Source organism: Papio anubis, chromosome 5, assembly GCF_008728515.1.
Source record: "Papio anubis isolate 15944 chromosome 5, Panubis1.0, whole genome shotgun sequence".
NCBI classification, from domain to species: Eukaryota; Metazoa; Chordata; class Mammalia; order Primates; family Cercopithecidae; genus Papio; species Papio anubis.
The window spans coordinates 31393095-31417729 of record NC_044980.1 but is presented as its reverse complement, the minus strand read 5'-3'; the positions used below and the strand labels follow the sequence as shown (position 1 = coordinate 31417729).

The following is a 24635-nucleotide window of genomic DNA, read 5'->3' as shown; positions in this document are numbered from 1 at the left end:
AACAGTCTATGTGAGGAAAGCAAGGGGTCCTGTTATCCACCTGCTTGAAGTGCTTACTCCCCCACACTTGTAGGTGGGCATGGAGGTGCTGTCAGACTGCACTGCATGAGATGGTTGCAGTCCATGTGGAGTTGGTCAGCACAGCAGCAGCACCTAACCTGCAGGGTTCTGGTGGGGGTTACTGGAGACTGTGCCTGGCACATCTTAGCAGGCACTAAACAAACACTCATGGCTGGGCGCGGTGGCTCATGCCTGTAATCCCAGCACTTTGGGAGGCTGAGGCTGGTGGATTGCCTGAGGTCAGGAGTTCATGACCAGTCTGTCCAACATTGTGAAACTCCGTCTCTACTAAAAGTACAAAAAAAAGTTAGCTGGGCGTGGTGGCGCCTGCCTGTAATCCCAGCTACTCGGGAGGCTGAGGCAGGGGAATTGCTTGAACCAAGAGGTGGAGGTTGCAGTGAGCCGAGATCACGCCACTGCTCTCCAGCCTGGGCGACAGAGTGAGACTGTCTCAAAAATAAATAAATAAATAAATATAAATAAAAAAAGAAATACTCATTGTTATAATTAGGAATATTCTCATTCCTAAAATTCCTTCTTTTTTCTTTCCTGTTCCTGAAATATCCTTTCTTCCCCTTCCTTCCTGTTTTTAAAATATCTCCTTCCTTCCTTCCTTCCCCCCTTTCTTCCTTTCCTTCCTTCTTTCTTCTTCCCTCCCTTCCTCCCCAGCTGCCCTCCACCCCCACCCATCATTCACTCTAATTGAAAAAGAAGCTGCATAGACTTTTATGACCTAATCTGAGAAGTGACACATAGTCAGTCATGTTGGCCACATTCTGTTCATTTCAAGACAGTCGCTAACTCTGGCCCACACTTAAGAGGAGGAAAATTAGGCTTCATATTTTGAGGGGAGGAGTATCAGAGGATTTGCCGGCATTAACACCTTGAGGAGAGAAAGGAGAACAACTGGGTGAACAGGGGCAGAGCTGGGAGGGAGATTTTCACTACACACGTCTTTGTACTCTTTGAACTACATACTTGACTATATTAGTCAAGTAATTTTTTTTTTTTTTTTTGAGACAGGGTCTTGTTCTGTCTCCCAGGCTGGTATGCAGTGGCGCGATCACCCTCATGGCAGCCTCAAATTCTGGGCTCAAGCGGTTCTCCTGCCTCAGCCTCCTGAGGACCTGGGACTACAGATGTGGGCCACTACTCCTGGTTAACTTTTTTCAAATAATAAATTCATCACGTTTATTTTAGAAAGAAACATTTCAAGCTACAATATTTGGTAAAATCAGAAAAGAGATGTAGAAAAAAAGTCAAAAGAGGGTGTGAATGGGAGAAATTGGTTGAGGTGAAATCGACCTTCGCCCAGACAGGTGGGAAAAAGGGAAGGTCTACTTGGTGCTCTCCCTGGACCCTCTCGTCCCCTCATTTAGCACTGTCACTTTCCAGGGCATGCGATGGTAGGCAGCAGGAGTTCTGGATAATGGATTTGTGGAAAGAGAAGAACCCATCTAAACCACTCTTTAGCCACAGCCCACGATCACTTTTTTTTTCTAATTTTTATTTTTTGCTTTGCTGTTGTTCCACTCTGTCCATACATTGTTTAATACAGGATGGCACACAATGCCATTCCTGATTGTTTCACTTATAAGCGCCACCCTCTACTCCTCCAACTCCTGACTCAGGTTTGACAGCTATTTTTTAACGTAATTTGCGTACGCCGAGAGGATTTCACTTAGTAACTACACGGAGAGAGATCTGATGTGTACAAAGACGTGGCATGAAACCCTGCAGGTTTATTGTCTCTATAAAAAGATCGTTAAGGTTGAGCGTGCTAACGTGTGCGGCACTAACTGTACTCACTACGCCCTGGTCACTTTATAGCAGAAGTCCGAGGCAAGAAAAGAAGTTTTACAAACAAAACTGGTCAATTGTTCTATCTTCTTACTCCTGGAAAACACTAAAGGTCCACTTTCAAACCATTTGGACACACTTGCTTCTTCTAAAGGGTTAGGGATTCCCGGCAGAAAGCGCGCCCCTCCTCTCCCAGTAGCCGCGAGCAAAGTGCTTCCTGCCACTCCTGCGGACCCCGGAGTCCAAATGGGACCCCTTCCACACGGCCGCGGAGCCGCCTCCGAAGACGGCGGTGTCTGAGGCGCGGAGGGCAAGGCTGGAGGCTTAGTGGGGTCCACCTTCGCGTGGCCCAGGCTCTTCCGATTCGTGGCGGGCCCCACCAGGTTCAGGCTCCAGCCCTGGGTAGTGAAGGCAAAACGGGGAGCGGAAGGAGGGAGGGCACGTCACGGGAGCGGGACTACAGGACCGCGGGTCAGGGGGCGCAGGAACTACAAGGAAAAGACAAGCACCAAGGGCCAGGAAGGGTGTAGGAGGCAGTGCCAGAGGATCCCCGCCCGCCGGGTCCCCGCCCGCCGCTTCCGGCGTCTCCCGGCCCAGTTCTCCCGCGCCGACTCTGCCACATCCTCCGGTGACGTCAGCCGGGGCCGCCATATTGGAAAGGCGCCGCCGCCGCCTCCGTTTCGGAGCTCGGGCTGTTTCGGGGGCCGCGGCCGCAGGCAGGAAAGCGCCCCTCTCCTGCTCCGCCGACGCCCGGCCAGCCCGCTTCGCCCTGACCTGTCTCCTCATGACTGCCCCCGGCCCTGCTGCCGACGGACGTCGCCCCGGCGTCCGGATTTAACACGGAAACCCGGGTCGGAGGCCGCGCGGGGAGGAGGAGGGCGAGCCGGTCGGTCCCGCGTCCCTCTCGGCCCGGCTCGGCGCCTCGGCGGGAGCCATGACCTCGCTGACCCAGCGCAGCTCGGGCCTGGTGCAGCGGCGCACCGAGGCCTCCCGCAACGCCGCCGACAAGGAGCGGGCGGCGGGCGGCGGCGCCGGCAGCAGCGAGGACGACGCGCAGAGCCGCCGCGACGAGCAGGACGACGACGACAAGGGCGACTCCAAGGAAACGCGGCTGACCCTGATGGAGGAGGTGCTCCTGCTGGGCCTCAAGGACCGCGAGGTGCGGACGCGGCGGGCAGGGCGGGGGGAGGCGGCGCGGGGCCCGGGCGCCAGGTGAGCTCCAGGTAGGTGCCAGGTGAGCGCCCGAGGCTTCCGGCCCGCGCACCTGCCCTCGCTCCGGAGCCTGCGCCCGGTGGCGCCCAGCTGACCCTGAGCAGTGTCGGAGTTTGTTGACCCCCTGCGCGGCCGGTGCTTTCCGGATCCTCCCAGTAGAGATGGCTTGGATTTTTCCTTACCCTTTTCACAGTCGCTCCTTTCATTTCGACACCCTGGCAGTTTGTATTTCTTCGTCGCCTTTTTCCGCGTTTTTAACCCGTGTAGACCCCAGGGTGCAAATCCAACCCGGAGACTGCCCGGGAAACAAACAGCTGGCGCCACCAGCGCCACGAACTCTTGGGTTTTTGCAGGTTTTAGGACCTGGGAGGGGTGCCCGGATCTGCTTGCTGGGGATTTTCTTCTTCAGTTAAGGCTTACTGTTGGGAATTAGGAAAAACGTAGGCGAAGTGGTAATAGAGGGAAAAGCTCTTTTACTGAGTAAAGTTAAGTCAAAATTCTCATGAAAACTCCTGGCAAATGACTTTCTAGGTGAACTTGACTTGGGTTAGAGATTATTTTTAGTATAGCTTTTATATTTTATCAGTTGATTAATCTCAAAGTCTTGCCGTCTTAAGAAAGGATTTTTTCATCGAATGCTTGAAATGTAGCTTTGTGAGTTGATGAAAGGCCTCAGATTTTCAGGTGGGTTGAAGTTGCAATAGATATTTCTTTGCATTCTGACTTTGAAAGCATTTATTTTCACTTCAGTGTCCAAAATTTTCACATACAGAAAAGTTGAAAAAGTGATAGATACATATGCGTATATACTCTTTCCTAGATTCTATAACGTTCTGCTGTATTTGTTACATTTGCCTAAGAAATAATTATTTGTTTATTTGGAGATGGAGTTTCGCTTTTATTGCCCAAGCTCCTGGAGTGCAATGCCGCGGTCCGAAACCTCCGCCTCCCCGGTTCAAGCGATTCTTCTGCCGGTTCAAGCGATTCTTCTGCCTCAGCCTCCTGAGTAACTGGGATTACAGGCATGCGCCACCATGCCAGGCTAATTTTGTATTTTTGTTTTGTTTTGTTTTTGAGACGGAGTCTCACTCTGTCGCCCAGGCTGGAGTGCAGTGGTGCGGTCTCCACTCACTGCCACCTCTGCCTCCCGGATTCAAGCGATTCTCCTGCCTCAGCCTCCCGAGTAGCTGGGATTACAGGCGTGCGACGCCACGCCCAGCTAATTTTCATACCTTTAGTAGAGATGGGGTTTCACCATGTTGGCCAGGATGGTGTTGATCTCTTGACCTAGTCAGCTGCCCGCCTCGGCCGTCCGAAGTGCTGGGATTACAGGCTTGAGCCTCCGCGCTCAGACCTGATTTTCAGAAAGTTTTCCAAATTTAGGAAGGTGGGCAAAAAAAAAAAAAAAAAAAAGTCTTACAAAACAATGTAATCTTTCTTGGTCACTGAAACTTATTAGATAGAGGCAAGTTTTATATGGACTGTTTATGGACCCTTGTTATTTAGAAATCTAATGAACTGAAGGTTAGCTTGATAGATACGTGTAGGGCATCTGTCATATCTTGGCTTCCCATTTCTCAGGTTTTAATAACAGTAACCTTGAAAAAGGTTGATATTCCTCTGGCTGTGAAAGGGGTGCTGTACCTGTTTATTGAGTTGTGATGATGAAGCAGGCTGTATGTGCAATTTCTTGTTGTTTGGATGAAAAAGGTAAACTAGGTGTATAGTGTCCTACTAATGTACTTTTTAGAAAATGTTCAACTTTAGGCTTCAAAATTTGGAATCTTGATTATAAACGTTTGTCTTTTTTTTTTTTTCTTTCTTTTTTTAGACGGAATCTTGCTCTGTCGCCCAGGCTGGAGTGCAGTGGCGGCATCTGGCCTCACTGCAACCTCCCCCTCCCGGGTTCAAGCGATTCTCCTGCGCTCAGCCTCCCGAGTAGCTGGGATTACAGGCATGCACCACCATGCCCTGCTAATGTTTGTATTTTTAGTAGAGACGGGGTTTCACCATGTTTGTCAGGCTGCTCTTGAACTTCTGACCTCAAGTGATCCACTCGCCTCGGCCTCCCAAAGTGCTGAGATTACAGGTGTGAGCCACCACGCCCGACCATAAACATTTTTCTTTTTGGACAAAAATAACGTAGACATTTTAGAAAATGCAAAAAAAAAAAAAAAAAAAAAAGAAAGAAAAAAAGCAAAATTAAAACATATTCCTGAGTGAACATTTTGGTTTATAGTTTTTGAGACTTTTCTGTGTGGATAAAACTCGGTGGAAGACAAAAACCTAAAAAAACTAAAAAATAAGCTTTTAGTGTTCTGAGTCACACTGAGAAAGTATAGTGAGGAAGTACCTATTTGTTTTTTGAAGTACATGTTTCTCTAAATCATGCTTGTCTATCATGAACCAAATGTGGCCCAGGATGGCTTTACATAGGCCTAACATAAATTGGTAAACTTTCTTAAAACATTATGAGATTTTTTTGCAATTTTTTTTTTTTTTTTTTTTTTTAAAGCTCATCAGCTATTGCTAGTGTTAGTGTATTTTATGTGTGACCCAGGGAAGCCAAAAGTTTGGACACCCTTGCTCTAAATGTTTAAGGTAAAACATATTAACGTGCTGTTTTTTGGTGATTGGTTCTCAAGAAGATAATCTAAATAAATTTTTGAAGTTTAACCGTACTCACATAATTTAAACAATTTAAAGTTCTTTGGCAGGTAATTGAAACTGTGTTACGTTTATTTTGGTCAAGAGTCACTCATTATACTTTGCTAGTCATGGCTAAGGTCCAGACGCTTGCTAGCTAATTGTGAGCATTTTTTCCTGATTTCAACAACCACATAGGGAAATTTTTTCTCTTTTTTTGTAAGCAAGTCCAGAGAGTTGAGGGGTGGGGTTGAGACAACTGGATTTTGTATTGCTTTAGGTTTTGGTTTTAGGGATTAGCCTATATATTTTTTCCTTTCATCACATCTTAAAATTTTTTTTTTTTTTTAAGAGATGGAGGTCTTGAGATGTCGCCCAGGCTGCACTCAAACTCCTAGGCTCAAGCGATCCGCCCTGAGTAGCTGGGACTACAAGGTGCATGCCATCAAGCCAACTCATCGTGTATTTACACTTTATTAACCAGCCCTGTCACTTTATTTATTCATATGTTTTTCCCTTGGGAGGCTCCTCACCATGTCTTTAACTTATAGTACTCTTTTTAGGAAGCAGGAATTGCTCTCTTACCGTGAACCTAGGCGTTTATGCTAACTCATTGCTTTAACTGATTTTTACTTAGCATTCATCTTTTTAATGTCTGGATTCTCTTAAGACCTTTAAAAGCTAAACTTTACATTTAAGCAAATCATTAATGTTGGAAATATTTTATATACGTGAGCTAATAACCTTATCTGAATATACTTATTAAACCAGTATCTAGAGCAAGAAACAGAAGCCCTAGCCCTCTACTTGAATTTCTTTCCAGTCACTACCCATTCCTCAGGTGTAACCACTGGCTTAATATTAGAATTCAGCATAGATTAATTTTGCCTAGTTTTTTGTACTTTGTGTCTGATTTTTGTTCAACGTGAGATTCATCCATATCATGTGAGGTTGTCCTTTGTTCTTATTGTCTTACCAATTTATTTTTTAACATGTTTATAATCTATAATATTTAAAAAATTACTTTGACATATTCTGAGTCAAGTCTCCCTCTCCTTTTTACTGAACAGAAGGTTCAGTTTTCGAATAAGCAAATGGTCTGGCTTCAGATTACCTATTAGGGGTGAGTCTAGAGTCATTGTGATTCATTATTTTTTTTCTTTGAGTACACATTTCAGATTTTTTTTTTTTAACCAGTGATACTACTTTTTTGCTTTTATAAAACAGGGATGCCTAGGCCCCTCAGAGGATTCTCATGCTCACTTGGGCAGAGACTCAGTGCATAGGTATTTAAGTAGCTCTTTAAAGGCCACAGTAAGGATGACAGATAGTTTACACCTAAATTCAACTGCCAAGTAATTAGCAGTATTTCTCTAATTGCCCCAGTGTTTGAGGGGAAGGGGCAGCAAAAGTGCCAGGTATTTTCCTTTCCCTGTGTGTGTTTATCCCATAGATGCTTTCCATAGAATATTTTCAGGATGCTTCGTTGAGAATTACCACAAATAACTGGTGTCATATACATTCGAATGTCTTCATTGGTGGCAACTCTTAGTCTTTTAAGGTTAGATTTAATTATTTTTAGTGGCCAAGTATAATTTGGAGTATGCCTGTGAATAGCAGAAGCAGAGAGAGGCTCTATAGTCCTGTCCAAGGTGTATTTTTTGGCTTTTACATATAATTTAAGCTTTCTGAGCTTCAGTGTTTTCGTGTATAATGGAAAAATAGTCATCCCACATGGTGATTCTGATTGTACTGCTGTGGACATTTATTAACTCCTCCCCAGGTCTTCGCCCTGTTTTGTATTACTTTAGGGTTTCCCCATAGTGTGCTGCCTTTTTTTGAGACAAGGTCTTGCTCTGTTACCCAGGCTGGAGTGCAGTGGTGCGATCTCGGCTAACTGCAACCTCAACCTCCTGGGCTAAAGTGCCTGCCTCAGCCTCCGGAGGAGCTAGGACCACAGGCACACACCACCATGCCCAGCTAATAAAAAAAAAATCGTTTTTTATAAACACAGGGATTTGGCCACATGGCTTAGGCTGGTCTTGAACTCCTGGGCTCAAGTGATCCTCCCCCTTCAGCCTCCCAAAGTGCTGGTATTAAAAGCACGAGCCACTGAACCTATTTTTAAGACGGATCGTGCTCTGTCACCAGGCTGGAGTATAATGGCGAGATCATAGCCCACAGCTCACTGCAGCCTCGATCTCCTGGCCTGAAGTGATCCTCCCGCGTCAGCCTCCCAAAGTGTTGGGATTACTGCGACCGGCTCTAGGATGCACTCGTGAAGCCTGTTATTCATCCCTGCTGTTTTGTCACGCAGCCAGACTTGTCCAGTCAAATGTTTTCTTTCAGGGCTTTGGATCTTGAGAGAAGAACAAGCTGTAGGGTTTTTTGGAGACCTTTCCAGAGTCATGTCAGCGTGTGGTTCAGACTGTTCTTTGGCATAATTCTTTGAGCTGCTTTCTCTGGTTTATTGGCGCTGTTTTTTTCCAGCCTGATTTTCCAGTCATCTTTCAATGTTGTGAGTTTCAACAGCCTTCCAGTAAAGTTGCTTTTTAAAGATAGCCAGAGTCAGTTACTAATGTTTCTAATGCTTGTAGACAAGAACTGTAATACAGTAACTTCTGTATCTTGAAAAATAAGTAGGTACTTGAGGTAAATAATATATAATGGGGTAAAATACTTAAGATTAGCCAAAATGATGGAACTGACTTTTGTGTGACTTTTCCACAGGCTCCAAAGATGGGTTCCATTTTTGGAATAAGGTTCCCAAGGTCACTACTTTGACGTATAATAGTGATGAAGATGTATAACTTAAGAAAAATTGTTTTCCTTTCTATATGTGTGGTGCTGTCCACTATCTCTACATATCAAATCTGTAAATCAGAAATTCATTCAACAAGTATTCAGAATTTCCAGATGTGCTGAGTTTTAGTAATTTAAAGTATAAAGGCTTCTCAGTTTTTAGTGAATTTTTGTTGTTTCTAATACAAATGATATTTCCTTCATATTTTTTAAAGGTTTGAAGTTTTATCTTTTTTTTCAGGCATTTAAACACAAGTATGAGATATACAGGATCTCAAAAATTACTTTTGAAGTTCATTAAACCATTTGATTGTACTTTTTTTCTTTTGAGACAGGGCCTAGCTTTGTTGTCCAGGCTGGAGTGTGGTGGTGTGATCATGGCTCATTGCAGCCTCGACCTCCTGATCTCAAGCAATCCTCCCTCCTCAGTCTCCTGAATACAATTTTTTTTTTTTTTTTTTTTGTAGAGACGTGGTCTCACTATGTCGCCCAGTCTCGAACTCCTGGCCTCAAGCAATCTTCCTGCCTTGGCCTCCTAAAGTGCTGGGATTATAGGTGTGAGCCACCACGCCTGGCCTGCTTATACCTTTTCAACAAGATTTTATACTGTTGAAATTACTTTTTATGCTTTGGGATTCTTTTACAATACAGTCAAAATATTTACTAACTCATCCCGTAAGTTATACTAATATATGATATTTATTAATTTTGTACTCCCTGAGAGTTCTTCTATGGAGCTTTTGAATTTACCTTTTAGAATGGTATTTTGAAGGCTAGAGGCAGTGGCTCATGCCTGTAATCCCAGTACTTTGGGAAGCCGAGCTTGATGGATCACCTGAGGTCAGGAGTTCGAGATAAGCCTGGCCAACATGGTGAACCCCTATCTCTACTAAAAATACAAAAATTAGCCAGTCATGGTGGCGAGCACCTGTAATCCCAGCTACTTGGGAGGCTGAGGCAGGAGAATCACTTGAACCTAAGAGGCAGAGGTTGCAGTGAGCCAAGGTTGCGCCACTGCACTCCAGCCTGGGTGACGAGAGTGAAACTGTCTCAAAAGACAAAACAAAACAATTGTATTTTGAAGTTATTTTGATAGATTCTGAAATATTTGGGGGATTTTTCTGATATTTAAATAAATATGCTTTTATAATATCATCTTACATGTAAATCTTAAAGCCCCTGGAGGCATCAGGCATTATGCTTGCTGTGTTATGTTTGTCATGTTAAACTTGGCTGTACACTTTTTTATGTCTTTGCAAACTTCCCCCCCTTTCTAACAGCATAACTTTTCTACTGCCATTAATCAGATTGAATAGTATCAAAGTATGCTGTAGTCTTTGTTTAGAGAATTTATCTTCATGTTGTGAGTCTCCCTTTGAAGCAGCACAAAAAGACAGTGCTTGTTCTCCTCCTGCTTTTTTTTTTTTTTTTAGATGGAGTTTTACTCTTGTCACCCAGGCTGAAGTGCAGTGGCGCCATCTTGGCCCACTCCAACACCACCTCCCCGGTTCAAGCGATTCTTCGGCCTCAGCCTCCCAAGTAGCTGGCATTACAGGCGCCTGCCACCACGCCCAGCTAATTTTTATATTTTTAGTAGAGATGGGGTTTTACCATGTTGGCCAGGCTAGTCTCGAACTCTTGACCTCAAGTGATCTGCCTGCCTTGCCTTCCCAAAGGGCTGGGCGTGAGCCACTGTGCCCAGCCGTGCTGCTGCTTTTTAATAAGTGTCCTGACAAGTGCCAAAAGTGGAAACCTGGCTTCATTTTGAAATTGATGTTTTTGACTTCAGGTTTCTCTTATCAAAGCCAGGAAGACTGCAACCTGTTTCAATAGCATTGTGCAGTATTACAATGTAATCTAGTACATTTTGAGGTTTTTGACTTAGGCATTACAAATATATTTAGAATGTAGGCTATTTCTCTTCCTGTTTGGTAAACCGCTCATCTGCAAAAACACAACTAATATTAAAGTACAGTGTAATTGCCAAAAAGGATGTTTTTGGTAACTTTTAAGAATAACATTTTAAAGAACAACAAAAAAATTAACTTATTTTTAAACTTAATGCATTGTATTTGGTTTACATATTCCTTTAATGGAGAAGTTCTTAAATTGGAGTCAACAGAGCTGAGAAACTCTGTGAATACTCTGCAGTTGCGTGTTTTCTTGGGGAAAGAGGACAAAGCTTTCATTAGATACTCAAAAGCGTTTAGTGAATCAGGAAGGTTAAAAATTACCGAACAGGAACTGTTTGTTTTAGCTTAAGGTTTTCATCTTTTTTTTTTCCTTCCTGAAAATTGACTACAGAAAATTCCAGGTTTCCAGGGTTGTAGCGAGTTGAATTTTAAGTGATTTGAGATATGAAGTCCACATTTCTGTGGCCTGTCTAGAGGTTCTCATCTTGCTAAATGACATTTAGAAGCAGTGTAACTGCTTCTAATCTAGGATTACCACACATCTAGGATTCTAACAGTTTCCATCCATTCATCAAATGTTTACTGAGTACATGCTCCGTGAGAGGCCCTTTACTAAGTACAGATTCACTGAAGGACGTGTCTGTCTTCAAGTTCATTCATTTTAGTTCTGTGTGTCAAAGCTCATATAAATTTAGTTCTGTGTGTCAAAACTAAATTATGTTGCTGTTCTAGAATTTTTTTTTTTCTCTTCTAAGACAGAGTCTCGCTCTGTTACTCAGGCTGGAGTGTAGTGGTGCGATCTATGCTCACTGCAACCTCCACCTCCTGGGTTCAAGCGATTCTCCTGCCTCAGCCTTCTGAGTAGCTGGGATTACAGGTGTTTGCCACCACACACGGGTACTTTTTGTATTTTTAGTAGAGACAGGGCTTCGCCATGTTGGCCAGGCTGGTCTCAAACTCGTGACCTCATGTGATCCACCCACGTCGGCCTCCCAGAGTGCTGGGATTACAGGCATGAGCCACTCCACCTGACCTGTTCTATAATGTTGTGATGTCATATATTTCAGCCTGGCATTTGGCAGTCAGTCAGTACAATGACATTACTCACATTAAGAATACATAGGGCCAGGCGCGGTGGCTCAAGCCTGTAATCCCAGCACTTTGGGAGGCCAAAGCAGGCGAATCACGAGGTCAGGAGATGGAGACCATCCTGGCTAACATGGTGAAATCCTGTCTCTACTGAAAAAAATACAAAGAAATTAGCCCGGCGTGGTAGCGGTCTCCTGTAGTCCCAGCTACTCGGGAGGCTGAGGCAGGAGAATGACGTGAACCCGGGAGGTGAAGCTTGCAGTGAGCCGAGATTGCGCCACTGCACTCCAGCCTGGGTGACAGAGCGAGACTCCGTCTCAAAAAAAAAAAATTTTTTTTTTTACTTCTTTTGTTTATAAAAAGGTACACTTAACAATGTACAAACAAATATATAGTATATTCCATCATATTAAAATTTCATGGGGGAGAAGGTAATGAGGAAAAAATCTGAAAATACTTCTTACGGGAACCGATGAAATAAAGGGTGAGAAACATTGAAATAAGTCAGTATTGAAAATTCTAAGCTTGTGCTTAGTTGAGGTTTAGAAATCTTTTTCTCTGATAAGAATTTTTATTGCAATAGAATTTGGCTTGTAGTTCAGTAGGAAGAGGAACAATTTTAGCATACTGAACTGCATGTAGGAACTTATGAGTTAAAATTTTAAGGTAAAAGTTATTTTTATTGGTAATACATAGGCAAACTTTGTATTCTTCCACCACTACCTTCTGGGACAGATTAGAAATTAAGAAAATGTATGTAAAAGTTGCTAATGGTTATTTTTACTTTGGTTTCATTTTCTAGTTCCAGTTTCTTAAATGGAAATGCTAAACAGTTTATACCATATTAACAAAATAACCTCAGAAATAACATTTAAGAACTTAAATTTCAGTTCAGTCACTAAATGGAATATATCATTTAATTTTTGTCTATACCATGTTAGCTAAAATGAAATCAGAGGTTATTTAGTATTTATATGTTCTGTTTAATCCAAGTATTGAACACCTTCTCTGTGCCATTCCCTTTGCTAGATGCAGGGGTTACAAAGGAAAAAAAATTTTTTTTTTTTTTGAGACCAAGTCTTGCTCTGTCGCCCAGACTGGAGTGCAGTGGCATAATCTTGGCTCATGCAACCTCTTCCTCCTGGGTTCAAGCAATCCTCGTGTCTCAGCCTCCCAAGTAGCTGGGATTACAGGCACATGCCACCATGCCCAGCTAATTTTTGTGTTTTTAGTAAAGATGGGGTTTCACCATGTTAGCCAGGCTGGTCTTGAACTCCTGGCCTCAAGTGATCTGCCCGCGTTGGCCTCCTAAAGTGCTGGGATCACAGGTGTAAGCCACTGTGCCCTGGGCCACAAAGAAAAATTTTTTGCTTTTAAGGAGCATTCAGTCTGCGTAGAAGACAGATTTGCAAATGATTTCAATAAAATGAATTACTAACTTTATTTATCCTGCTCGCCTCTCCTGAATTACTAACTTTAGTGGGTGTATGTGTTAGGTGCAGTAAGGATGTACATAGGGAGGATGCTTTGGATCAGGACCTGCAAGACTGCTGTGTTCTTGACTCCTAGCCTTGCCCTTGACTGGTTGAAAGAATTATAATAAATATTTCGAATTTTAGAACCTTAGTTTTCCCCTGGGCAAAATGGGCCTACTTTTGTGTTCTGTTGGAAAGCCTCTAAGTTGTAGGGATCCAATGTGTTGGCGTATGTGAGTGCTTTGAAAACAGCATGTTGCTGAACAAATGCAAATTGGTGATTACCTAGCTTAGAGAAGTAAATTCAGGTTTATAGTGGTCTTGACAAGTGTTTAATATTTCCATTATTTTTACTATTTCTTGATTCTCTTGCACTTTATATGTGGGTTTACTGAATGTTTTACTCAAATTCAGATGCTCATCTATGCCTTTATTTTTAAAAAAATTTTAATTTTTATGGGCACATGGTAGGTATATTTATCTTTACCTTTGTTCTGAACCTCTGGTCAGTTATCTTTTTGTAATTCCTCCCGAACTGGTTTGAGAAATCTGGAAACCTAAAGTACCACTTGAATTCTGATTTTTAGGTCAAGCCCAGAGTCTTCCTTAAAGAATCCTTGGAATTGATTCCATGATTCCTCTTTTCCAGATACTGCTTAGCCTCCAGAGATACCAGTAGCCTCCAAGCCTCCAAAATGACTCCAGTGACAATTAAATAAAATAGCACATGTAAAGTGCCTGATAGATAGTTGGTCCACAATAAGTATTAAGTTTCATTACGCCTTGACGCTCCAAATCAGAAAACTCAAAAGGCCTTGACCTCTTCCAGCCCTTGTGATCACCAGTTCTCTCCACCTTTCCATATTCTCACCTTTCTTTTTTTTTTTTCCTGAGACAAGGTCTGCTCTGTCGCCCAGGCTGGAGTCCAGTGGTGTGATCTCTGCTCACTGCAGCCTCAAACTTGTGGGGCTCAGGTGATCCTCCCACCTCAGCCTTCCAAGTAGCAGGGACTACAGGCATGCGCCACCACACATGGCTAATTTTTGTATATTTTGTAGAGATGGGGTTTTGCTGTGTTGCCCAAGTTGGTCTCAACCTCCTGGGCTCAAGTGATCCTCTTGCCTTGGCCTCCCAAAGTGCTGGGATTACAGATGTGAGCCACCGCGCCCAGCCTCACCTTTTGTCTTTTTGATGGCACCCTATTTTTAGGCGGAAGCGCCAGGATCTTCACTGAAGGTGGTAGGACTGGGTCTTTTGGAGAGGGCAGTAGCTCCTAACCCTTTCCTTTTTTATTTAATTGAAGTTTTTTTCCTCTTGTCTGCCTTTTAATTTGATCATTTTTCATTTCAGTAGGGTTCTTTGACTACTAAGGCCTCATCCCCAAGGGGCTTGAGAGTGGGGAAGGATGTGGGAACAATAATTAGTAGAATTGCACTGAACTACAAGATTATACCTTGTGCAGAACTTTTTTGTTAAATGGGTTTAGAAATAAAAAAGTAACATGAGAAGTCCTAGCCTCTTCAAGTTTACACAAAAATTGCACTGAACTATAAGATTATACTTTGTGCAGAACTTTTTGTTAAATGGGTTTAGAAATAAAAAAGTAACATGAGAAGTTTTTTCAAGTTTGCAGTCCAGTAGCGGGGAGATGAGACGTGAGAATTAGAATTACAGTGTCCAGTAGTACTGTCTTAAGAGCTAGGTAGGGAGTGGAAACTAAATGTTCAGTTCAGAGGAGATCGCAGTTTAGGCTGAGGCTGTTCCAGGGAGGGAAAGGAGCAGAGGGGAGTGGAGCTGCGCATTGCAAAATTTATTTAAGTGTGGGCATTCCATTCTAGGGGAGTAGGGGAGCCAGGGCTTGGAACAGAACCTGCCAGAGAATTCTAATCACAAAGCAGTTTTGAAGCTGACTGGAAATTAGTCTCAGGATTAACTTCTATTTGGTTATCATAAATACTCTTTTAAGGTGGCTTCTGTGAAATTTTGAATTAGGAAAATTTTCACGTATATTTTAATGATTTTCACAAGATACACGAAATATTTAGAAATTATTGTTTGTAAAATGTGGACTTATAATGTTCTATTTATCCATCCACCCATCTATCCATTAATCTCTTCTTCGTCTGCTTGTCCTCAGATAGTTGAGGGTCCTTTATGATCTGGGCATTTTCAGAGTGCTGGGCTAGAAACATTATACAAGTATGGTTCCCTTTCGCAGTTTCTGTAGTCTTAATCATGACTGGTACATATAAAAGAGTAGAAGGAAAGCTGTAAGTTTAAAAAAAATTTTTATTTTTTTGAGGCAGAGTCTCGCTCTGTCGCCCAGGCTGGAGTGCAGTGGCACGATCTCAGCTCCCTGCAAGCTCCGCCTCCTGGATTCATGCCATTCTCCTGCCTCAGCCTCCTGAGTAGCTGGGACTACAGGCGCCTGCCCCCACGCCCGGCTAATTTTTTTGTATTTTTAGTAGAAACGGGGTTTTACTGTGTTAGCCAGGATGGCCTCGATCTCCTGACCTCATGATCTGCCCGCCTCAGCCTCCCAAAGTGCTGGGATTACAGGCGTGAGCCACCAGTCTTGTTTTAAATGAGTTTGCCCTTGTTCGTTTTTACTTAAAAAAGAGGGAAGGGAAAGTATCTTAAGACTGCTTTGTAACCCTTTTTCTCTTAATGACATATAGTGACCATTTTCCCAAGTTGATAAATGTTGGGGAAACCAGCCCCACACCACCCAGTGAGTACCCCAAGTCCGGCGGAGACAAAGGAGTTAGAGACAGAATAAGTGTTTAAAAGGGGTCCAGGGGACCGGAGGAGCATCAGAGCTTGTTCAGTGCCCAGAGTTGCACCTAATTTATTGGTTTACAAGCTCTTTGTTCTTAGGGCCGATGGGAGAGGGAGGAAGGGATGAGGAAAAGGATTAGTCAGTGAAGGAGAACTCGTGAGTCATTCAATAAGATGTATAGCAGTGGCAGTTTCTGTGAATTTCCTTGAGCAAAGGCATGTGTCTAAACTACTTAAGGTCTTTAGCTTATTGGGACTGAAATGGATGGGAGCGGGTTTCAGGAGGAGCCAAGATACTTGATTATACTCCATTGCTTCGAGGGAGTGTCATCTCCCTGAGCAACGTGTGGAATACCACTGAGCGGTTATACTCTTGGGGCATAAAGACATGAAGGCAATAAGGAGACTTTTCTCCTCAGAGGCCACCCATGGCTCCTCATGGGTGTCTCACACAGGGGAGACCAACTCAACTGGCACCCCAGAAACTCTCTTTCCCACATGTCCACCTTTTTTGTCTTTATTGATTTTTTTCTTTTTATTAACCACCATTGCTGTCATGGCTTGATCATGGTGTCTGGCTTCTCTCCCAAGGCGCCATCTGCATCTGTAGACTAAAAACAAACAGCGTAAACAGACACAAACTAAAATAAAATTTGCAATTGTTGATCCACCTATGGTTTTAATCCACTTTAAAAGATTGATATTAGAAAGGTCCTCAGTGGCTCCAGCAAGAATATCAGCTCCAGGCAACAGAGTGAGATGAGCCTGAGATGCCTCAAAGACTTGTTTTTTCAGTTTAGCAATATCTAGTTTTAAATTATCTGCTTTTCCTTGTAGGGGACATCTAATCGTCTCCCAGTGGTGTTCAGTGGCATTATAAGAGCTAGGAATAATAAAAAAATCAGAAGTAGTCCAATCACGTTGCATTTGAATTCTGTGCTCCAAGCTCATAATCCAGTTTTCCATCCACATTACTGTTTGATGGAGATCATTAATTTGATTTGCCAATTTTTGATCCATTTGGTTTTGGGAATTCCAAAGCTTAGAAGATTTTTTTCTGCCAACTTTCCACAAAGCCTGCAGTTTGAATAGAAGAGTGAAAGCAACACCAGTAGCAGCAGCAGTAGCTGTGACAGCTATAAGGCCCATGATCACAGCTATTAAAGTAAATATGAATCTCTTTGATCTATTAAGTATGCCTTTTAGTACTTCAGTGATAATATGTATGGAGGGAGAGGCCTCCCAAGGTCTATTGAAGGAAATAGGTATCCATACTCCTTCTCAGGCCCTAACTGGTAAAATGCTATTATGTTTATTAAAGGTAGAATTAATACAGGTAAAAAGATGACAGTTGAGGCATGATATGGTTTGAGAGTCAGGTAAGATATTAATTTTTCCCGCTGCCAGCATAAAAGGAGGTTTAACACAGCTCTGCAATGGGACCGTCCAGTTAGAGGTCATGTATACAGCAAATCAAAGTTTTTTACTGTAGGTCTCTGTTTTATATTGTCCTTTCCAAATCTGAATTGGGGTTTGAGCTATCATTATTTTCCACAGTTCTGGATGTTCTGGACTTATAATTGGATCAATCATTTTTGGGCTTGGAGGAGCCATACCATTCTCCTCCCGCTTAATAGCGTAATTTGTTTCAATTCTTCTATATAATTTTGGTGCATTATCTGGGTAGTCGTTGGCAAAAGGAGTCTCTCTACAATCTTTGCGCTGTCCAGTACAATTTACTGCAAAGCGTCCCCTAGGGGCCCAATCAATGACGATTCCATGGGAATTATTTTGCAGTACAGCAGCGCAATTTGCAATACAATCTTACCAGGTTAGCACCTCTAGCTTTTCAGACCATTTAGGGGCCTGCCTAGGGCAGGGCTTCTTATTAGGTTTAAATTTATTAATCTGGCTATGTGTCATAACATAGCTGTGCTCAAAGTATTTAATAGTGTCCAAAGATTGAAATGTTCTTCCACTGATTTCCTGAATAGAGGCTTTTGATCCTTTATGTGCAGGGACATAAACCATCCAACTTTGTTTATCATAATTTAAACATCCTGTTGCTGGCCCCAGGCAGATGGGAGGAAAGCGATAACCAGTGGAAACATTTATTAACATTCTTTCCTCCTCTGGATGGGTAGGACCTCGGTTATCTGTTGGTCCAGGCATCCAGACACTATCATGAACATAAACCTCCACCAGGGTGGGAGTCTGACCATGTAACAGGCCTAATCAGTGGTGGGAATGGAATGTAGGCCCAATAAGTGTAATTTTGATCTGCCTCAGCTACAGGGAGACTCACCACCAGGGAGATTACCGCCATCATAGCTACCATTAGATTACTGGGGGTCAGTGGCTTGTTCTGAGACCTCACTGTTGTCTTCTGCAATGTGAGCTAGACTCTTCATCTGCCCCCAGGTTGGTGGAGTTGCTTGGCGAGTTTTACTGGTTTCTATCTGCTCAACAGAGATGTTCATCTGAGCCATCTGACGAACTGGGGTTGCAGGGATATTCTGAGGTCTTTTCCTCTTCCTTGGATTCTGGCGAATGGCACAGCTTAAGATGTCTTGTGGGTACCCAGACAGGAAGCTGATTCTCTCCTGGTGAGATAACAAGCAAACCCTCGACCCCATGTAATGATTTTGCCCTTTTCCCAGGTTTTGATTCTAACGTCCTTCTACCACATGTTTTCCTTCATGAGGATTTATTTTTTGTCCTGTCAAATGCTGCTCTGTTGCTGTTGTAACCTGATCTCTCTCTAGACAAATTAAGAAAATTTGAAGTGATAAGAGCCAAGTGTAGCTGCAGTTGGGGAGTAGAGTATTCTCTGTTTCCCCCTTCTGTCTTTTGTTTTTGTAATTGTGATTTTAAGGTTCCATTAGCCCGTTCAACAATGGCTTGACCTTGAGAATTATAGGGTATTCCAGTACTGTGCTCAGTGTGCCATTGTTGAAGGAACATTGTAAAGATTTACTACAGTAGCCTGGGCCATTGTCTGTTTTAATCTTTTGTGGGATGCCCATGGCAGCGAAACAGGAAAGTAAATGTCTTTTAGTATGAGCAGCCGCCTCACCTGTTTGGCAAGTTGCCCATACTAAAGTTATCTATAGTGACCTGGATGTATGCAAATTTCCTGAATGAAGGTACGTGGGTTACGTCCATTTGCCACAACATATTGGGGGTTAACCCATGGGTTAACACCAGTCCCTTCATGTGGCAGTTGTAATACCTGGCATTGGGGGCAATGTTGCACAATGTCCTGTGCCTGTCTCCAAGTAATTTGATATTTTTGTTTTAAGTCCTGCTGCATTAACATGTGTTAGGGAGTGAAAATCTTGGGCATTAGTAAGCACAGTGGAAACTAGTAAATCAGCCTGATGGCCCTTACAAGGGACCCGGGAAGATTAGTGTGTGCTCGAATGTGTGTAGTACAGAAAGGAAAACAGTGATCATGTACTACCTTTTGTAAAGAAGAAAACAGCTGATGAGTTGTTCATTCACAAGATATTTAATGAGTGCAGTTTCTATGTATTGAGTAGCTTGAACAACATAAGCTGAATCGGAGACAATATTTGCAGGTTGCTTAAAGTCTTCTAACACAGCTATAACTGCCTGTAATTCAGCCCTCTGTGCCGATTGAAAGTCAGTTTGAATAATTCTGTTTTTAGGTCCTACATAAGCTGCTTTTCCATTGCTAGAGCCGTCTGTAAACACAATCACTGCTCCTTCCAATGGAGCACTATGGGTAATTTTTGGAAGGACCCGTGTTGTTAGCTTCAAACCTGAAAAATTTTGTTTTTTGGATAATGACTGTCAAGAACTCCAGTGAAGCTAGCTAAATTTATTTGCCAATTGACTGAATTAACAAAGGCTTGCTGAATCTGATTTTTGTTCATTGGAACTGTAATCTTATCTGGATCTGAGCCACAAGGTTTAACGACTCTAAGGCAAGCTTGCCCAATCAAGATTGCCATCTGATCCAAGTATACTGTGAGTGTTCTGACAGTATTGTGAGACAGAAAAGAACATTCAACTAAGTCCTCTCTCTGAACTATAGCCCCTGTAGGAGAATGGAGAGTAGGGAACACAATGAACTGTAATGGTAAACCTGAGTTTATTCTTTTAACCTGGACCTGTCACATTTTTTCTTCAATCATTTGTAATTCTTCGGCAGCCTCAGGAGTCAGTTCTCATTTACTATTGAGAGCAGGGTCTCCTCTTAAAATAGGGAACAGATTAAATATAGCATAGGTAGGGATTCCCAAAGTAGGTCTAATCCAATTGATATTTCCTAATAAGTTTTGAAAGTCATTTAAAGTTTTCAGAGAGTCTTTTCAAATTTGAACCTTTTAGGGTTTAATTGTGCTTTCCTGAACCTGCATTCCCAAATATTGGGAAGGCGTGGCCGTTTGAATTTTATCTGGTGGTATGAGCAATCCAGCATTGGCTATACCACCTCCTGTAAATATGAATAACACTGGGTAAGTCGGTCTCAATTTTCGGCTGCACACAATATGTCATCCATATAATGAATGATATACGAATCTGGAAACTGATCTCTCACAGGTTGAATAGCCTTCCCCTCAAAAGTTTGACAAATAATAGGACTATTCAACATACCGTGCGGCAGGACTTTCCAGTGATATCTGGCTGCTGGTTCCTTGTTGTTCGTAGCAGGAATTGTAAAAGCAAATTTCTCAAAATGAGACTCAGCTAGAGGAATGTTAAAAAAGCAGTCCTTCAAATCTATAATTATTAATGGCCAGTCTCTAGGAATCATGGTGGGGGATGGAAGCCCCAGCTTCAGGGCCCCCATTGGCTGGATGACTGCACTATCCACTGGTAAGTCGGTTAGCATGCGCCATCTGCCAGATTTTTTCTTTATAACAAACACTGGCAAATTTCCATGGGGAAAATGTGGGCTCAGTGTTTCCTTTGTTTAATTGTTCTTTGACTGATTCCTGTAAGGCCCCCAATTTTTCCTGAGAAAGCGGCCACTGCAAACAGGATTTTGGGTCTTCCATTTTAAGGGAATAGGACTTGGAGGCTCAACAGTGACTGCCCCTAAAAATGGTAACCTAATCCTTTTCAGTCATTTTTTTACAGTAATCTGTATTGGTTCAGTAATGCCCGTCTTCTGTTTTCCGAGGCCTTTCTTGGGAACATAGCCCATGTTCGACATTATTTTTTGACTAGCTTGACCGTATTGGGGAGAAGGGATTGAAATTTCTGTGTCCCGTTGCTGTAGCAGATCTCTCCCCCATAAGTTAACAGGAATGGGCGTAATTAGAGGTTGTATTGTGCCTTCCTGTTCTTCTGGACCAAGATATGAAAAGATAAAAGTACTTTGGAAAACTTCTGAAGCAGTTCTGACCCCAACAAGACCCACTGGGGCCTTTTGTTTGGGCCAGTTTTTTGGCCATTGATAACGAGCTATGATCAACACTTCAGCTCCTGTGTCAACCAGACCCTCAAATTGTTTTCTTTAAATAGTGACCATACAAATAGATCTATTGTCAGAGACTTGATTTACTCAATAGGCAGCCTTTCCTGCTGAATTTGTGCTTCCAAATCCTCCTGTTCTTTTTTCTGAGCTTTCTCCTAACTTAACATATGGTAAAAGCAACAGTTGAGCTGTTCTGTCACCTGGATTAGCACTCCAGGGAATAGTGGAGGAGATAACAATTTGAATTTCGCCCTGGCAGTCAGAGTCCACTTGAATTCCCTTTAAGTTTAAGCTGGACCTTCCCAGTATAAGTCCCACCGGGTCGTTTGGCAATGGACCGTAAACTCCTGTTTGGACCTTCCTAGGAGGCTCCCCAGGAAGGAGGGATATGACTTCGGTACAGCATAAATCTACTGCCTCGTTTTTAGCTGTGGAGGGGGACAGTTGCTGTACATTTGTACAGGGATAGACTGGGCCGGGAACGTTGTGTTTGGAGTCAGGGATGTCCCGTCCTGAACTGGGAATGCCCTGTTTTGAATTAGGGCCCGGGGCAGGCCCCTCTGTCCATTTCCTGGCAAGGGCTGTCCACTGTTTTCTTTTTTTCTTTTTCTTTTTTTTTTTTTTTTGAGACGGAGTCTCGCTCTGCTGCCCAGGCTGGAGTGCAGTGGCCAGATCTCGGCTCACTGCAAGCTCCGCCTCCCGGGTTCACGCCATTCTCCTGCCTCAGCCTCCCGAGTAGCTGGGACTACAGGCGCCCGCCACCTCGCCTGGCTAGTTTTTTGTATTTTTTAGTAGAGACGGGGTTTCACTGTGTCAGCCAGGATGGTCTCGATCTCCTGACCTCGTGATCCACCCGTCTCGGCCTCCCAAAGTGCTGGGATTACAGGCTTGAGCCACCGCGCCCGGCCTGTCCACTGTTTTCAAACTTTGAATAACATTGATTAGCCCAGTGTTTTCCTTTTTTACGTGCGGGACAGGTACCTGGTTCCCTGCTTTTTCCTCCTGAGTTTTACCTTTTTTGGCTCTTTGTACACTCTCTTTTTGTATGTCCTACCTGTCCACAATTATAGCAAAATCCAGCGAACACTCATGTGTTTTTTGTTACCCTTAGTCCAGCCATTGCCTGAGCAAGGAGGCTGGCCTTATATAAGTGCCCCCTAGTGCCATTGCAGGCTTTAATGTATTCACTTAAAGTTTTTTCATCATTTGGATCTGCCTTTCCCTTAATAGGTCTAATTGCTGCCTGACATGCTGTATTAGCATTTTCATAAGCAAGCAGCTGAATGATCATCTTTTTGGCATGAGAATCTGAAATAGCGTTTTGAGCCGCATCTTGCAAACGGGTGATAAAATCTGGATAAGGCTCTCCTGGACCCTGTTGAACTGAGTTAAAAAAAAGGATAAGTAGTACCAGGGTCGTGAATTTTTTCCCAGGCTCTTAGGCATATAGTTCTGAGCTGATCAACAGCCTCATCACCCATTACCATCTGTTAATTTAGAGTACCCCATGCCTGTCTGATTCCAAGCAATTGATCAGATGTGATGTTAACGGGAGGTTGGGCTTGAGCATTTCTGCATGCCTGATTTGTTGCTTCATCGTCCACCAGGTTTTAAATTGGAGAAATTCAGTGGGGGACAGGGTGGATCAGGCTAATGACTCCCAATCCGTAGGTAGTAAGCGCCGGTTATAAGCCACAGATTGTAACAAGGAATGAACGTAAGGAGAATTTGACCTATATCGTCCAATTGCTTGCTTTAAGTATTGTAATATTTTAAAAGGAAATGGCTCCCAGCATGCTTGAGCATGTTCTCCAGGCTCCTCAGCTGGTGAAATAATTTCCGGAAACTGCCAAGCATCCAAATCCCCCATTTCTCATGTCTGGTGAATGGATGCTTGGATTGTTCCTGCACCATAATTTGTATTTGGGCAGGCTCATAGCATTCCTCTACCATAATTAACAGGTGGACAAGCCTGGATCATTCCCTCACCATAACTGGCTGTTGGGCGAGCCTGAAGCTTCCCTTCACCATAGTTAATGGTGGGGTGTGCAACAGTGGGAGCGGCAAGCTGTGTCTCAGGCTCCCGTTCCAAAAATTCATAAGGCTGAGGCGGGGTGGCTGTTCCGGACCTTCCCGTAAAAGCGCAGTACGTGGCACTGTTTCTGCAGTAGGTGGAACTGTTTCTTTCATAAGTTTTTGGCAGTTAGAATATATAGTTTCCCGTTTCTCCCCCCCTTTTAAACTAGACTGTGATGGTTCGCTTTGCGGACCATCAGACTCCTAATTACTAAACTTTTCTACATCATCCTGAAACTACTCCTCCTCCTCCTCAGTGTGGAAGGGCTCCAGTGCTGTTTTAATTGCCGACCACACAGACCAAGTGGAGAAGGGAGTATCGTGGCCCTCTTGTTGAGCTCGTTTGAAGTCTGATCTGACCTTGTGCCAGTCTTAAATCCATGGTTCCATATTCTGGGAACCAAGGAAAATACTTGTCTATGAGATGGAACAAAGATATGAGATTTTGGGTACTCACAATTACCCCTGCATGGCACAATAACTGCCACACCAGGCTTAAGTAATTAGTAAACTTACTTTCAGCCTGACCCATATTTTCCTGAGGTTATCCTGGAATTCTCCAAGCGCCCTACTTACCCGTAGAGCCTGAAGTGAAAATGTACTTGGGCATCCTTCGTCAGTCATCCTCCATTTTCCATGCTCTGGCATTTCTTCACTGGATTATTTGTAGAGATTACCAGGGAGCCCCATGTTGGGCGCCAGATGTTGGGGAAACCAGCTCCACACCACCCAGCAGGTACCCCAAGTCCCCTGGAGACAAAGGGGTTAGAAAGAGACAGAATAAGTGTTTCAAAGGTGAGTCCAGGGGACCAGAGCATCAGAGGCTTGCTCACGGCCCAGAGCTCTCGGGCTCTGCCTAATTTATTGGTTTACAAGCTCTTTGTTCTTAGGGCCGATGGGAGAGGGAGGAAGGAATAAGGAAAAGGATTAATCAGTGAAGGAGAACTCGTGAGTCATTCAATAAGATGTATAGCAGTGGCAGTTTCTGTGAATTTCCTTGAGCAAAGGCGTGTGTCTAAACTACTTAAGGTCTTTAGCTTATTGGGACTGAAATGGATGGGAGCGGGTTTCAGAAGGAGCCAAGATGTTTGATTATACTCCATTGCTTCAAGGGAGCGTCATCTCCCTGAGGAACCTGTGGAATGCCACTGAGCAGTTACGCTCTCGGGGCATAAAGACATGAAGGCAATAAGGAGACTTTTCTCCTCAGAGGCCGCCCGTGGCTCCCCATGGGTGTCTCACACAGGGGAGACCAACTCAACTGGCACCCCAGAATCTCTCTTTCCCACAGATAAATACAGATTTACATGGTATGTTCTCATGGAAAAAAATTCA

The 24635-nt window shown here is 43.4% G+C and overlaps 1 protein-coding gene across 1 annotated transcript in view; it reads left to right on the top strand.

Annotated features, from left to right (window-relative positions):
- Positions 1 to 1552: 1552 nt before the first annotated feature.
- Positions 1553 to 24635, top strand: part of GOLPH3 (golgi phosphoprotein 3) — a 58455-nt gene continuing 35372 nt past the window's right edge. The window contains exon 1 of the mRNA XM_003899535.3: positions 1553 to 3019. Coding sequence (XP_003899584.1) covers positions 2795 to 3019 — 225 coding nt within the window. The 5' untranslated portion in view covers positions 1553 to 2794. The remainder of the gene's footprint in view (positions 3020 to 24635) is intronic.